This window comes from Anarrhichthys ocellatus, unplaced genomic scaffold, assembly GCF_004355925.1.
Source record: "Anarrhichthys ocellatus isolate YVR2014 unplaced genomic scaffold, GSC_Weel_1.0 scaffold87, whole genome shotgun sequence".
Taxonomy (NCBI): Eukaryota; Metazoa; Chordata; class Actinopteri; order Perciformes; family Anarhichadidae; genus Anarrhichthys; species Anarrhichthys ocellatus.
The window spans coordinates 1,166,320-1,182,597 of NW_022280117.1; the positions used below are offsets into that span (position 1 = coordinate 1,166,320).

General features: G+C 43.8%; 1 protein-coding gene across 3 annotated transcripts in view; it reads left to right on the plus strand.

Moving 5' to 3' along the window:
- adamts6 (ADAM metallopeptidase with thrombospondin type 1 motif, 6) overlaps positions 1-16,278 on the plus strand; it is a 49,790-nt gene that overhangs the window by 29,673 nt on the left and 3,839 nt on the right. For all 3 annotated transcript variants that reach the window (XM_031875151.1, XM_031875152.1, XM_031875153.1), the window contains exons 16-24: positions 1,131-1,264; positions 3,516-3,639; positions 4,232-4,312; positions 6,105-6,268; positions 7,368-7,506; positions 9,672-9,801; positions 12,586-12,790; positions 12,880-13,056; positions 16,014-16,170. In XM_031875151.1, the coding sequence (XP_031731011.1) occupies positions 1,131-1,264; positions 3,516-3,639; positions 4,232-4,312; positions 6,105-6,268; positions 7,368-7,506; positions 9,672-9,801; positions 12,586-12,790; positions 12,880-13,056; positions 16,014-16,170 (1,311 nt within the window). The remainder of the gene's footprint in view (positions 1-1,130; positions 1,265-3,515; positions 3,640-4,231; positions 4,313-6,104; positions 6,269-7,367; positions 7,507-9,671; positions 9,802-12,585; positions 12,791-12,879; positions 13,057-16,013; positions 16,171-16,278) is intronic.

A 16,278-nucleotide genomic window follows, 5' to 3' on the forward strand; every position in this document is an offset into this window, starting at 1 on the left:
GGTCTCTGTTGGAGGATCTGGGTCTGTCCACGGTGGACCGGTCTCTGCTGGAGTCTGAGCTGAAGGAGTTTCTGGTGAACCTGCATGAGTTCATCTGGTTTCACCAGAATCCGACCCGGTGGCCCTGATGACGAGCATTAAGAATAACTCTATAGAAACAGACCATCTTCTCTCTGATGGTCTCTTTACTGATGGAGGTCTGATAGAGGATCAGGCCTACACTGAGACTGGTACATATAGAGGATCAGGACTACACTGAGACTTGTTCAGAACCAGTTAAAAGTTCCTCACAGTAACTTTAATTCAGTGATGTGTAAACATTTCCGTGATCACTCGGCTAACGTTTATTTGATGCAGCTGGCTGCAGAATCTTTCACACATCTAATCTCTTCTAAGTGCTGAGCTGTAAAACTGTTCCTCTTTGCGTCACAAGTGTCTGTCTTGTGTACCCAGTTAACACCAACAGTGGGACGGCCTCTTTGATGGGAACAGAATTCTTCAGATTCCTGCACACTGTGCTGCGTTCGGAGACCCTCGCTGGTCTCCTGGATCGTTCCACCCCGAGAGATTTTCACATTTTTGACAAACGTCCTGACGCACTTCATGTCAAGAGTCTCTTGGCGGGAGTTCAGCAGTACATGCTTTGTGTCAGTCTCCCAACAAATTCTCTCCGACGTCTGCAGGTCATGGAAAATATCCACTTCACGAAAGAAAAAAAAAGCACAAGAAAAAGTGATAAAAGTTCGAAGCATGTAAACAATTTTCTTTCAGCTTAAGTTGGGTCTCTTTTATCACAAGGGGTCTGTTTAGTCGAATCCATCACCTCCTGACTTCCAGCGCTCTGTGAGCTGCCAGCCTCCACGTGTAAACAGCAGATAACCTGCGCGTCGATGTCAGCCGGATTGTTGTTGGCAGCGGGCGCCGCCTCTGTCTCTGTCGGCGTTACAGTGACGTACGGCTCGGGAGGTTTTTAGATCTGAAGCACCGCTGACTTTCCTCCACAGGATTATTATTGTCAATAAAGCGGAGAGGAGATCCCCGGGCTGGCTTCAACATCTCTGGGTTGTGCGATTAGCATTCAGGTCATGGAGATAACCCCGTGTGTGTGTGTGTGTGTGTGTGTGTAACAGGTGGTGTTAAGCCCTGCGCGCTGAACTGCCTGGCAGAGGGCTATAACTTCTACACAGAGCGCTCTCCTGCCGTCATAGATGGCACCCGATGTCAGGCCGACTCTCTGGACATCTGCATCAATGGAGAGTGCAAGGTGAGGGGGCAGCGTTCTGTCAGACAAATTCACATGTTCATACTTAAACAATGAAACCCACATCATAATAAACCCTAGTTTTCCTTTAACCACCACTCTGCCAACATTAGCGGAAATCTCAATGATGATTCTGCTTCAAACATGATTGAAAATCTGTAAACTTTCAATTACCTTTGACAAGAAAATCTCAACTTACTGGCTTTTTTTTGTGGTGCTTTCACCCGCATGTCACAGTCTTCCTCAGCGGATGGAGTTATGATGGAGTTGGCACCTGTCATCATGTGACCAAATGTTCCACAACCAGGTCACATGATGAGCAAACACACGCTGAGGAAGACTGTAAGATGTGGTTGAAAGCTCGGAAAAAAAGCGAGTAAGAGGAAGTTGAGAAGGTCACAGTTAGTTCAGTTGTTTATTTTCATACAGGGGTTGATCTTTTCAGTCATATGCTAAATAATTATAAATGTAAAGAAAAGCCACAGAAAACAGAACATGTTACAGAACATGAAATGACATGTAGATGCACTGACTGCCACTGTGCCATACTAAATCCAGTATTATTATTGATTGTTTTACTTGTGAAATGAATGTCAGAGGCAATAAAAACACCAAGCGTCTCCTGTCCTGAAGACATAAAGTGACCCACCACACGATGACTTTATCCTCAGCGGGCTCTTGTGATCGTTAGTGACTGCTAACCTCTGATATTTATCAAATTACAGCGAGAGTGACATGTTAGCTGAACATTATCTGAGCTGAGAGTTTCCTCAGCTGCAGTGCCAGTTGACCGCACAAGTTTACTAGATTGCTGATTGCGTGAACACGACTGCCAAAGCACCGAAAAAGCCAATTCTCCAGCGAAGAACAATCGAACCTTTGAGTTCGTGTTTCTGGCTTATTGTGATGGAAGGACTGGCTCTGCGTTCTCTGACTCTTATCAGGGCTCTGCAGCCTCGGCAAGAATTGCTTTGTGACAAAACAAACACAAAAATCATTGTTGTGATTGAATAATGATTATATATAAATATAAATATATATATATATTTAAAAAGGCTGATTTAATAACATTTTATTGAAAGGAGTTGGCAGTCGGTGCCGTCTTTGTTTCCACGAGCATAAATCATTTTGTCCGGTTTGTGTGGAGATGAGGGTGCGTTTTTCTGAGATGCAGCTGAAATAACTTCTTGGTTCCTCGCTCTGAGTATTTGCTTTGACTTACACCCGACCGTACGATTTGGCGTGAAAATGCAGCGTCTGTGCCAACAACATTACTTTGATTTTAATGTAAAAACACAACATGGTGCGTGTTTTAATGGGTCAGAGGATTGTAAGAGGTGGAATATTCCCCACCACAAGGAGCATAGCAGGTTTATTTCCACACTGGATCCAGCTCGTCGTTATATTTCAGAGGCCGCCAGCTCTCCGGGTGATAAATCTCCAGAACGCTGTCTGCTTGGAAAGCTTTCAGAAACTCTCAACGCTGCGATGCTGTTTACAGGTGCTGGAGATACGGAGAGAGATTATGAAAGAGTGAGAGGAGGGATGGTGATAAGAGAGGATAAAGAAGTGGGAGATCCAAAGGAGGAGAGGAGCAGTAATCCTCCCTGTTTTACTGTCACACAGCATCGCTGCTAATCTCTGACAATTCACTGACATTCATGCTCTGCTTATTATCAACTAGCCTGCAGTTCATTGTCTAGATGAATTGTTTAATCCATAAATTGTTAGAAAATAGTGAAAATCTAAATTTCTCGATAAAATAAATGTTTTGGCGAGACCAGACTAACTGAAACATTCAATATAATCTTATGACAAGGGACATTTGACATTAGACTAAGACTAAATATACAAAATTAAAGTTTTAATTAAAAGTAATGACTAAAAGTTGACTAAAATGTGAGGACATTTCGACTTAAATTGAACTAAAACGTTTTAAGGTGTCGTCGACTAAAGTTTGACTGAAACTATGAAGGATAAAAATGACTAAAATGTGACTAAAACAAAGGCACAAAGGGGACAATGTGACACGTTACAATTGAATTTGTCTTGTGTTTTTGTGCACTAATTGTGTTCAGTTTGTAAGTTTACGTTACGGAAACGAACCGTGAATCAACAATGGAGATCTGGAGTGAACGGTGGATTTGGGGAATCGTTACATTCTTAGTATTGAACTTTTTACAGCTTCTAAAAACCTTGAACCCCGTTTTCCAGTCTTTAAATTTAAACCTTCTCTCTGTCTCTGACTTCAAAGCATGTGGGCTGTGACAACATCCTGAGCTCCGATGCTAAAGAAGACCGATGCCGTGTGTGTGGAGGTGACGGCAGCACCTGCGAGGCGACAGAAGGACTCTTCAACGAGTCTCTACCCAGAGGAGGTAAACTCAGGTTTCTGTGACTGTGGATCTCCATTTGTTTATTGAGCTTTTATTGAGTCACCGGAGAAGATTGTGAGTCAAACAAAGTAACTCATCGTCGCCCTTTTGGCAAAGCAGCAGTTTGTCTCAAACATCCATGAAGCCAGGAAGATAATCTTTCATGGAAATGTGCCCTATTTTTTGTCTTTTTTACCCACCGACCGTTATGTTTTGGGCTATTTAGAATTATGTTGTCAGAATATAGATCAAAACATGATATTTCTTCCCATTAATTACATCATGGAGTGCAGAAATCAGGAGTAGAGATAGGGACTTGGTGTTGGGTTTAGCCTGAGGTTGTCTATAGAGAGTTCCAGAGAGAGAAAACATATTTCTCCTTCTATGGTATGGCTAGTAAACCATCTAAAAATACTGTGTGTCAATGTGTGTGTGTGTGTGTGTGTGTGTGTGACTGTAAAAAAAAAAGGAGGGGATTGTTTTGTCCTCCTGCTTTGTCCTTTTTGGGTGATTTGGAATTTATTCTATATGTACTCCCTTCGAGTTTGAGTGGGAGAAATTTCCACCTTAACGATCCCCGTACTTGTACTTGCAGGCTACATGGAGGTGGTTCAGATCCCAAAAGGATCCGTTCACATCGAGATCAAAGAAGTTGCCATGTCGAAGAATTACATCGGTGAGTTAAAGTCACATTCAGAGTTACTAATATGAGCTTTTACGAGCTTCATGGATGGTAATGTCAGTCTTCCGGGCTGTAACATCTCAGCGACTATTTGATGGATTGCCATTAATTCTGGTACAAACCTTCATGGTCCCCCGAGGATGAAGCTCACTGAGTTTGGTGAATCTCTGACATTCCCTCTAGTGCCACGATGAGGTTGACATTTATGTTTTTTAGTGAAATAACCCAACAACTATTGGATGGATTTCCATCAAATTTGGTTCAGACATTCATGTCCCCCTCAGGATGAATTATCTACTTCAGTTTACGACCAAATACCTGCACAACTAATGACAGCTGCATGGTCATGGTAAACATTACATGGCTTTAGCTCAAAGCACCACTATGCTTAGTTCAGCCTCACAGAGGCCCTAGTGTGGCTGTAGACGCTCTAGTCTTGTTTCACTATCAATCCATCAATCTCGGTAAACCCTGTATTGCACTACAGTGTGGTGAATGTCAATTTGCGACATCAAGCTGTTTCATATTATCTGTTGGGTTCTCTGTCAACCACATTTCCATGCGTCTCTGTCAAGAGCAAATTAGAAGATGCCATCGTTAAATCTGCTGTTGCCTAATGTAAAGCCGTAAAAACAGAGTCTGTCAAAACCTCCCTGAATCTTAACACATGCGATGGCCCTCTTGGCACCAGACTCTTCCGCTACGTTCCAGACTAAACAAAAAAGTATTTGCAACACCGGCAGCGTCGGACCCAAAACAACCAAGCGACCGGATTCAATTAAGCCGGTTCTGTGTCTTTTCATTAACGAGAGAAAGACATGTGACAGCGTGTTGAATTTACAGCGGATGGTGTTGATGGAGGGCTTAAGTTACACTTTGAACCGGAGAGCTGCATCAGATTTATAGGGCCGTGGTGACAGCTGCCTGCTCCACCAGGATTATGGGGGATATGATGTCTATATATCAAAGTTTAAAGAGTGCAATTTTGGCTAATGTGTCGGACTAGATTGTCCCTTCCAAGCAATCTGTAACTTTGTTATGAATTTCATCTGTGATAAAGATAATATTTTTCTTTTGCAGCATTGTCTGAGTCCTTGCTATTTAGGTTAGCAACGTTTGCTTTTTTTCTTTAGAATGTTTTATTAAAGCACAGACCGAGTGAGACAATATAAAAATAGAGACCGGCATGCCTGTGGAGACTTGTGTAAACTGCAACGCACAAAATCACAATGCTCACAATCAGTGCCAGATGTGCTAAAAAATGAATTTATTGAGAAGGGGATTGTGATATTCTAAAGAGGAATAAACTATTGTTTGAGGGAGGGAAGAGAGGGGGGAATCTGCAGAACCAGAGCCAGAGAGACAGAATAGCGAGCGGTTGGATCGTTTCTCTTGAGTTTTGGCCTCATTTCCAGGCAGAGAAAGTGGATATTTTCAGATCTGTTGTGCTTGGAGACCAACTTTTGTTTTGACAACCAGACAGAGTGGTATTCATGAGATTCGTCTAAGCTTTCACCTGAAGTGTGTTTTCTTTCTCTTCCTAAATTAGACCTATGTACATGTCGGTGCACGTGAAAGTCAGCCTTTACAGCGTGTGTGTGTGTGTGTGTGTGTGTGTCTCTGTGTCTCTGCTCAGAAAGCTGACATCAGAGAGGCTGAAAATGATGATGATGAACGTTGGCGATGACATCACAGCAAATGATTGTCTCCACCTGTTGTCTGGGCTACTGTTTACTGTCTGCTTCAGCTTTGTGAAAGTACGTCTTGTCGTTCTGTGACTACCTAGCGCTGAAATCTGAAGTGGATGATTATTACATCAACGGAGCGTGGACCATCGACTGGCCCAGGAAGTTTGACATCGCAGGGACGGCTTTCCACTACAAGAGACCCTCCGATGAGCCGGAGTCTTTAGAGGCGCTGGGAGCTACCACTGAAACCCTGATTGTCATGGTAATGAATCATATGTTATTGCACATCATGCACAAACATTGCATGTGTCAAAGGTTGCACACCGTGGGAGCAGCAGCTGGTCCTGCAACTTAGAAACACTGGAGTCTCCTGGACAATTTAAATCTGCAATACCTCATATTTTTTGGCCCCAGCAATGGTGACATATCATCACATTTTAGGTTAATATAACAAACTTGTTCGTAAACAGTCGCTTGTTTACACATCTAGCAGTCACAGCATTGAATGTAAGTCCTGTATTCGCTCTCTCTTAGCTCTGTTTTTGGTCTCCACCAACTCCTGAGGGAAACATCTGTCTCATCACTACGAGACTCTTCAACATAGGTTGAATTATTGAAACTTTGGTCAGTTTGTCGTGGCATACAGAACATAAGTGGGACTTTAATTTCCGGGAACTTGGACACTCAAAATAACTCCTCAATTTCCAACTCTGTAGGTCGTCCTGAACATTTTAGGGCGCAGTTGGTCTGAGTCCACTTAAACATCTGGCTGTTAACCTTAGGTGACTGTCTGCTAGCGGTTTGGGGTTAAAAGTTATTTATATGTGGACATTAAAAAAAAAACAATGTTTCCCTTGATCTGGAGAGCATCTGTGTTTCAGAGTTTGTTCGTGCATATTAAACACATCTTTAAATAGGTTCCAGGACAAGTTTCTCTGCATGTTCGTGTGTTAATGTGAGCCAACTGATGTTCTGTCGTAATACTCGGCGGTTTCTGCCTCGACATGAATGCTGAAAATACCAGACCACACAGCACCACTGGAATAGACAAGCAACTGGCCACTCGACCACCAGCCATTTCTTTGCGGCTTGCAAAGCGCGACTCCCTCAGTCTCCATCTGCATCCAGCAGACTAATATAAATCCACTAGAGCCTCACTGATGCACACAAAACAACTGCACTTAAAGCTGCTATAGTCAATATTTTTTACTGTGTGTAATGTGAAAGGGGTGGCTTGTCGATAACAAACCCTCACATAATGATCACCTGATTGTTTTCACTTTGTTTCATACGTAAATACATAAATTGATGTGAATGTACCTTCTTATTCCTACTACATCTCTTTGCTGCTCCCTCTGCAGGTCCTCCTTCAGGAGCAGAACCTGGGAATACGCTACAAGTTCAACGTGCCCATCCAGCGCACGGGGAGCGGTGACAACGAGGTGGGCTTCTCCTGGCACCACCTGCCCTGGTCTGAATGCTCAGCTACATGCGCTGGAGGTACGTCTGCACTGGAAGCGAGTAACTCTCCTCTTCTCTCTTCTCTCTGGACTGTTAATGGTCACGGAAACATAGCGGGAGCTAATGTTTCCAATGTGAAACCTGTAGCGAAGAACCTCAGGGTGTCCAGCTGAACTGTTCACATAAAGGTTCAACGTTTTCATCCAAATTTAGCCTAAAACTGTAAGATACTTTCCAGAAAATCAACAACAGAAAATGCAAATCAATGTGTGTTTCTATCCATTACTGTAATGCAAATAGCAGGAGTAGTTGTATTGATGCATAAACTCTTCTATCTCAGCCAAGACGAAAATAAGAGACTATAAAGTCATATGTAATTATTATTATTTTTATTTCTTGTATTTCCATGCAGTGTTTTTATGCGCAAATTGAAAATGTGCTTAAAAACAGGTGAAGGGAAAGACTCCTCTACAATCGTGAGCTCACTTTACAACAGATCTTAAATGCAGTCACTTACTTTTATTTATTTAAATTCACTTCCACGCACAAACACTCACATTTCTGTATTTCTTCTTGTGTTTCATGGTTTGCAATTCATTTTTTAATCCATTCTAACATTTGATCGTTTAGCCGTATCACATACAGTGCAGAGTGTCTTTTATTGTGCGTAAACTAAACTGCTGTGCACGTTTTTTACTATTAAAGTTTATTTTCCTGAGAGAGAAGAATACCGCGTCGACCTTCTGCTGAGCTCCAGTGGCCAGTTGTCTTCTGCAGAAAGAGCACTCCAAGCATTTTGGTGTTATACATAACACGCTGTGGGTGTTTAAATTCTTCTTGCATATTTCTAACCTTCTCAAATACTTAATACTTCATATCTTGTGTGTGTGTGTGTGTGTGTGTGTGTGTGTCCCATTCTGTAAATCTTCCCCAACCAGTAATTACACAAATGCCGAGGAGCAGTGTGTGGAAACCCAGTATCATAATTTGCGATTGCTTTCCAAAATCATTACTTTACAGCAGGAGATTCAGCCCTCTAATAAATTCAATCTGTATATTTTCCATATTTTGGCCAGAGTAATGAATATGCTGTAATTTCTGTGAATGGGCTGCGCTGCATAGCTTCTGGTTCACCAGCGCTGCACACAGATACGGCCGCTCTTCCACGGCGCTTGTCCTACAAAGTCAAACATTCAGAGTCTGAAACCGCAGTGAAATGTTGACCGTGGCCTCAAGAATGACTAAACCAAACCTTTTAGCCCAAAAGCAATGGGTTTCATGTAACAATAAATAGTGTTCCTTCCCAGTCGTCAAGTGTGGCCTGGACGGGTTTGTAATATTTAGTAAAAGCATGACTGAATAAGCATGTGGGTTTTTCTGAGGAAGGATCTCCAAGTCCGCAGCAGAGGTTTGAAGCTGTTCCTCAGAAAGGGGGACGCACACACACGTTCCTCCCAGTGTTGTAAACATGCCTTTGTATTGTTGATCTCATTTTTGTCTGTGACGGCGCTGAGCTTTAAACCAGCAAAAGGTTATTAAATCACACACACCCATTCGATACAGCCCGCTCAGCTAATCGTGCTGCGTTTGCTTAATATATCACTACCGTAATAAAACCTATGAAAAACATCTTTTGACAGCCTTACAACCAAAACTCTCTCCTACCCCATGCTTCACACTGTTCCTCCAAACTGTATTTCACTTCACGCACAGATGGGTAGATTTTCTATACTCTACACACACACACACACACACACACACACTCACACACACATCCATATCTCATTACATCTGCCAGACAAGTCTGCTGTGGGTTACGTCCCATGAGGGCCCAAACAGACCATTTCTGAGTTGGTATGGCATACACACATGCACACACACACACACACACACACACAGAAAACACATGCACGCTCACAGACACACACACACACAGTGGGAGGTGTGACACCGATACGGTAGCCCTCACTCTCTCCATCAGAAGCCAAAGTAAAGAGCTCTCTGCTCTGTAAAAGTGATTTGCCAAGATATCCTGCAAAGAATCAGGAATTTACATGTCTGGATTTACTACAGACTGAAAGCGATACCATCTCCGCTCGACACGACGGCCGGCCGGCTTCCATGTTTCTGGAGGGGGGGGGGTGTTTAGATCAGCTGATCTCAGTGCTGCCTTATTGATCCGTCCTTTTCCCCCCCACTGTTAGGCTCCCAGAAGCAGGAGGTGGTGTGTAGGAGGCTGGATGACAACTCGGTGGTCCAGAACAACTACTGTGACCCAGACAGCAAACCTCCAGAGAACCCGAGAGACTGCAACACAGAGCCGTGTCCTCCAGAGTACGTACCGCTGAGTCGTGGTTGTTTCCATTATCAACTGATTAATTGATCAGTCTGTAAAATGTGACACAAATACCTGAATATATTCACTTGACAACAATGTGAAATACACGGATATTTGAGTCTTTTCACTTGATAAATGACTTAAATGATTTAATTGATTTTAACAATTACCATCAGTTATATTTATTTTGATTAATTAGTCACGTTTTTTTCTGCTCTGCAGCTAACTTTTACCTTCGTTCAGTACTGTTGTATTAGAGGAAATGTTTTTTAAGCTTTCTTTGAGATGGAAAGTATCAACAATGTTTTCATAGAATATTTACTGTCATCTAAAACCTGCATTAACGGATTTATGTGGCTGCTTGGGGGCAGCTGGAACAGGCTGTTAACACAACACTGACATATTATCAACTTTTGACGTAAGCGTGTTAGCAATCAGTTGCCTATTTACACATTGCCACTGAGTTGCACAATGGGAGGAGCAGCTGGTCTTGGAGTTATTTTTCCTCATTGATATATCATCATAAACAGATTCAGAGAAACGACATCATTCAGTCGTGTTCGTCTCCACCTGATGGCTGTAAGTCCAATGTTCTCTCTCTTTTAGCTCCGTGTTTGGTCTCCACCACCTCCGGAGGGAAACATTTCTCTCTTTTCGCTGCTAAATGCTCCGCTATGTTCACCAGCTGGTCTCTGAGGTCATCACCTGTTTGGTGTCTTTTTCTTTTGTCTTTGCCGCATTTGGAAACAACGCTGATGAACAACAGTGAGACTGAACCAAAAATAAACCAAAATAATTAGCTTAAAGATGCTAAAATGCTGCGTAAGGCTGAGGAGAACTGTGTCGGGTGATAATTCCCCGTAGGTTTGCTAAACCTTGTGCATTACACATAGACATTCGATCCACTATTAATATAAAAATATTGCTTTAAGTTACTGCATTCAAAGATAAAAACCCTCCATAAAAATGAGACTGACTCGGGATATTAGTTCGCCTTCAATGAGCCCCACTTTGTAAAAATGTGTTTGGAACATGATAATAAAAATGAAATGGCCGTGATTTATAACTTCATATGTTAACTATTTTCAGTGTTTGCCTCGCGCCAACAATTGGAGCCCTAAAAAGTGACCACCTGTGTTTGATTGTTTTGGCCTCGTTGCCGGTCCTCGAGGGGCAACGTGCACGTATACAGGTGGAATATGAACTCGTGTTTGGTGGCCAAATGTCTGCAAACCCCCAAAACTGTAGCTGGAAGCATGAAGCCAGACTCTGGAAAAAGAGGGATTAAATGCATCGGGTTGATTAGTTTCAGACTGTATAAGTGGTCATATGCATCCATACATTTAGACTACACTTTACTTATATTCACATATGTATTCGGTGGACGCAAACATGTGCTATCTCATTTATTTTCATAGTACTTGAAGGCTGTTGCAGTGCATGTGTGTGTGTGTGTGTGTGTGTGTGTGTGTGTGTGTGTGTTTGTGTGTGTGTGTGTGTGTGTGTGTGTGTGTATTGAGTTACAGTGCAGCCTCAGGAAAGGCCGACTGCAGGAGACGGCGTAAACACCATTGTTTTAGAATAGCCACGGTTTTATGGGCTCCAGTAATGAAAGCTAGCACAGATGTTTGAACACGTCGTTAATTCTGTATACATTCCTTCAGATGATGTAATATCTCAGCGGCGGGATGTGTTTGGAGGGCTGTTGTCTGGGCAGTTTTATGATTTTGGTTCTGAAGTCTGTTGACAGGTTTGAATAAGACTTTCTCGGAGGCCAAAAGCTCAGCGGAATTGCGTGGCAAACATGTCGGTTACCTTTCAGTTTATCGGCCTCATCTCCATCATCAGGTTTTAATGGATGTTATGGTTGTTTGTGTACAGATTGAACTAATGAGGAACAATGTGTTTGTGAGCTTCAGAGGGGCTGCTAGGTGGGTCCTTGTTTCAACTTTGGAGGGATCAAGGCTAGCTATTTCCCCCTGCTTCCAGTCTTTATGCTAAGCTAAGCTAACTGTATCCCGGCTCCTGCTCTATACTGAAAGCACAGACATGAGAGTGGTATCGATCTTCTCATCTAACTCTCAGCAAGAAAGTGGGAAGGGGAGTCAAATCTGATTGAAACACATGTTTTCTGACCAGGATGTCTTATGTCACTGTTAGTTGGTGGGATCTCCAGATACATAGATGTATGAGCACAAGCACTTTTTCATGATGTGTCCCCTTTAAATCAGGAACTGTCTGCTCAAAGAAGTAAACATCATTATTCATTTGACACGTTTTGGTTCTGGACGTGTTTGGTCCGAGGAGTTTCGACTCTGCTGTTTTGGTAATCCCACTTTAATGAAGTCAGCCAGTCCACAACCGTAATGTGATTTTACACTCTGACATTATCAAAGGCTGCTGGTAATGAAGTAACCACAGGGAGTGCAACACACGCTGGTAGTTTTGGTTCTTTTGTTTAGTTTGAGCAGATTCTCCGAATGGTTTTCACTACACATTAAATATAAAAAAAGCAAAAACAGTAAATAGGATAAAATGAATTAATTCAATTCACAGTAAAAAATAAATAAATAAAAGACAATAATAACCAAGGAATGATAAGAAGTCACATTCTGACAGATAAATAAAAGATAAATACGTTCACAACTGGTTGACCAAGCATGTGTTAAAAGGCTGTCACCCATTAAAACGTGTCATTAGATTCATGGATAGTAAACCTCATCTTCTCTGAGTTCAGGGTTAGTTTCTTCTGCTCCAACTCTTCCGTCTGTCTCCTCCAGATGGTTCATTGGCGACTGGTCAGAGTGTGGGAAGACGTGTGACGGCGGGATGAGGACCAGGACCGTCCTGTGCATCAGGAAGATCGGCCCCGCTGAGGAGGAGACGCTGGAGGACACCCACTGTCTGACCCACCGACCCATCGAACGGGAGTCCTGCAACAACCAGTCCTGCCCGCCAAAGTGGGTCACTCTGGATTGGTCGGAGGTATGATATTATTCTCAAACTATCTTTTGGCTCATCGGGGCCTGTCGAGGTGAGTTCCGTCTGACGACCTTCTCCTCCTCCGTCTGTAGTGCACACCTAAATGTGGGCCCGGCTTCAAGCACCGCATCGCCTTGTGCAAGAGCAGCGACCTCGCCAAGACCTTCCCGCCCGCCCACTGCCCGAGCCACAACAAGCCTCCGGTCCGAATCCGCTGCAGCTTAGGACGCTGTCCACCTCCTCGCTGGATCCCTGGTGAATGGGGACAGGTAGGACGAGGCTCCTTCACATCGCTTTGTTTCACTTAAAGGGACAGTTCACCCCAAAATCTGTAATATCTGTCCTCTTACCTGTGTGCTGTTTATCAATCTAGATTGTTTTGGTGTGAGTTACCTCGTGATCTCTGCCTTCCCCTCCAATATATTGTCACTAGTTGACACTCAGCTTGTGATGATCAAAGCGCCAAAAAAATCCCACCTGAAGAACTCAACAGCAACGTCTCTTTCTAGAAACCGTAACCGGGTTTTTCAAGATCTCGAGTAACCGGGTCAGGATTTCTGGAAAGAGAAATGTACTTTTTTACAAGCCGAATGCCGTCCAGTTCCATTATATTGGAGAGAAGGCAGACAGATAAACAGCACTACAGGTAAGAAGAAGAATGTCTTTTTTGATTTTGGGTGGAACTGTTCCTTTAAGCATGATTTTAGAGAGCTTCCCAAACTGCAGTACGCTGGTTAATCCTTTAAAAGGATAGCCTGGATGTTTAAAAGACAAAAGATACTCAGACAGATTCCATGTGTTGGTGAATGGTTGATATAATTTACACCTGGATGACACACTAAGCAGGCCTGTGACGTGTGTGTGTGTGTGTGTGTGTGTGTGTGTGTGTGTAGAGGTTGTCTGTGTGTGCGAGTCCGAGTGCTCCAGCAGGCCTGGAGTTGGTGATCAGCGTCAGGAATATCCTCCTGGCTGTTTGAAGTTTATCTCTGCCTCGGACCAGGCCCCTCTATCTCTTCCAGGAACACGATTTAGAGGGAAGGCCAAGGAGTAGCATTCTTGGGCTCACCCTGACACGACTTAGTGCGCTCAGCGAAGCTGTAGAACACTTTAAAACACTCAGCTGACTCATGCCGATGAGGGGACGCCAAAAAGAAACGTGCGTCACAGAAAGCAGCGCGCGTTGTTCTGCAGGATTTGTCGGCAATTTGGTAAAAGCAAAAGCGGGATTTTAAACAGCCTGCTCGGATGTTTAGGAGACGGTCACTCTCTGGAGGCGGAGGTGATGTCACGGTTTGAGCACTGTGCCGTTCAGGTCGGAGGTCAAAGGTTAAGAGTCAGGCAGTCCAGGTCACGGCTCTCCCTTGGCTTCTCCTCGTAACGGCCACATGTGCGCCGGCAGACGTCAATAACACACTTTTACAATTTGATCAGAGCCAATGAGAGTGGAACACAAAGCAGAGCTCACTGATAACCTCAGAGCGCTCCATCAAAGAGCCGAGCCGAGGTTAATACCTCGTAGAGCAACAGCTGGAGTCTGCTCTTACACAGCACTTTCACATTCATTGCAGTTGTGTGTGTGTGTGTGTGTGTGTGTGTGTGTGTGTGTGTGTGTGTGTGTGTGTGCGCGCGCGCGCGCGCGCGCGCAACCCTCTCCCCTTTTTTTGGGCTGTAATTACAAGCTTCACCCTCGCTGCTCCGGTCCCTTTAAAGCGTCAGAAAGGGGAGATTGTTGGCAGCTACCGAGCTCCTGGTCTCCCATGGCCAAAAGGTCACCGGTTCAAATCCCACTTAAGTCGCACCATTGACGTACGGCATCTGTCATGGCCGGCAGCGAGTCCTAATAAAGACTCTCTAATTGTGAAGGGATGACATGAGGGCTCACTGATCTGAGGCAGCCAGAGAGGATCATTGAAGGTGACAGAAAGCCGCTCGTACACACACACACACACACACACACACACACACACACAGTGATGGCTGACAGGTGTGTTGTTTCTCCCAAAGAGTAATCATGACGATGCATTTGAGGCCAAAGGTGTGTTGGCATCTGCTGCATTTGTTTTTGTAGTTTTACTGCCAAAGGAGTTTAACTGCCACCCATAGAACCATTCTCAGTTTTTTATTAAAAATAACACGTTTATAGAAGTCAGGTGCACAAGTTGGGTTCAGTACGAGAACCTTTTTCTCCCTCCGTTCTGTTCCAGGCGAGTCCATCAAACAGTCATTTTTTATTAACGCAAAAGGAGGCATCTCTTAGGTTCAACATTAAATACTCCATTGTCCCATGAATTCTAAATATGACGGCAGTACTGAGGAATCCCAGAAGATTGTAGACATTCATACTTCTGTGAGGATGCACTTTTATTATTTAAAGTAGACGTAAAAATTTGAAAAAAATGTCCCCCACTCATTGGAAATACTGTCCCATGAAACAAACTAAATGGGTTTAATGTTAATGTTATTATTAATCCATCTACTCTTACTATCTAATCACCTTTTATTTGTTTTTTTTAATGGATTAGGTCGTTTCTTTTGCTTCTCTACTTTTTTGTTTTTCTCTAGTTTTTGTCTCATTTTTACAAACTGCTATGAGCATTGAAAACCAAAAAATATGAAGTGGTGAAAGGTTCAGGTGCATGCTGGTGTTCTGAAAACGACAAATACGTAGTTATTGAAGTGTGGCCGCTGATTTGGCCCACCTATCAACTCAGAAGTTGTGGTTATCGTGACAAACAACAAATAAGAAAACAAACTTTAAAACATACTTCTGTTTTTGCATAAATAAATCATGCTCGTCCTCGTCTCCTGCTCTGTTTGCATCTCAGTCCCCTGACGCACACAAACATGAGACAAACATCGCGAGCAACAGTTGAACTCGGTTACTCCGGGTTCACAAACTCAGTCACCGACTGCAGTCAGCTGAATGAGACCAAAGGGAAGGTGACTCCGTCTGCTCGCTGCCTGCGTGCCCTGATGATTGGTTGATTGGATCAAGTCATGCAGAGAGAGAGTGTGTGTGTGTGTGTGTGTGTGTGTGTGTGTGTGTGTGTGTGTGTGTTTGTGTGCAGGGATTACTGAGCATCTGCGTGCATGAGGGAGTGAAATCTTGGAGCACTCAGGGTCACGGAGGGAAAGACGGTCCTAATTTACCTCGTTGCATTTCAGCCTCCGCCGGCTAATACCGTCCCGCGCAGAGCCGATAAGTGTGTTGTGTTCTCTGTTGCAGTGTTCGGCCCAGTGCGGCCTCGGCCAGCAGATGAGGACGGTGCAGTGTCTGTCGTACACTGGGCAGCCGTCTAACGACTGCGCCGAGTCCCTCCGACCCACCACCATGCAGCAGTGTGAGAGCAAGTGCGACGCCACCCCCATCGCAAATGGCGACGGTAAGACGAGGATAGCGCTGGAAAATGTGAAAGAAAAGAAATTCCCTTCATGAGTTCCTTCTTGTGGTCGCCAGACGCACGCAGGTTTCTATTTAAACCTGCAGCTCC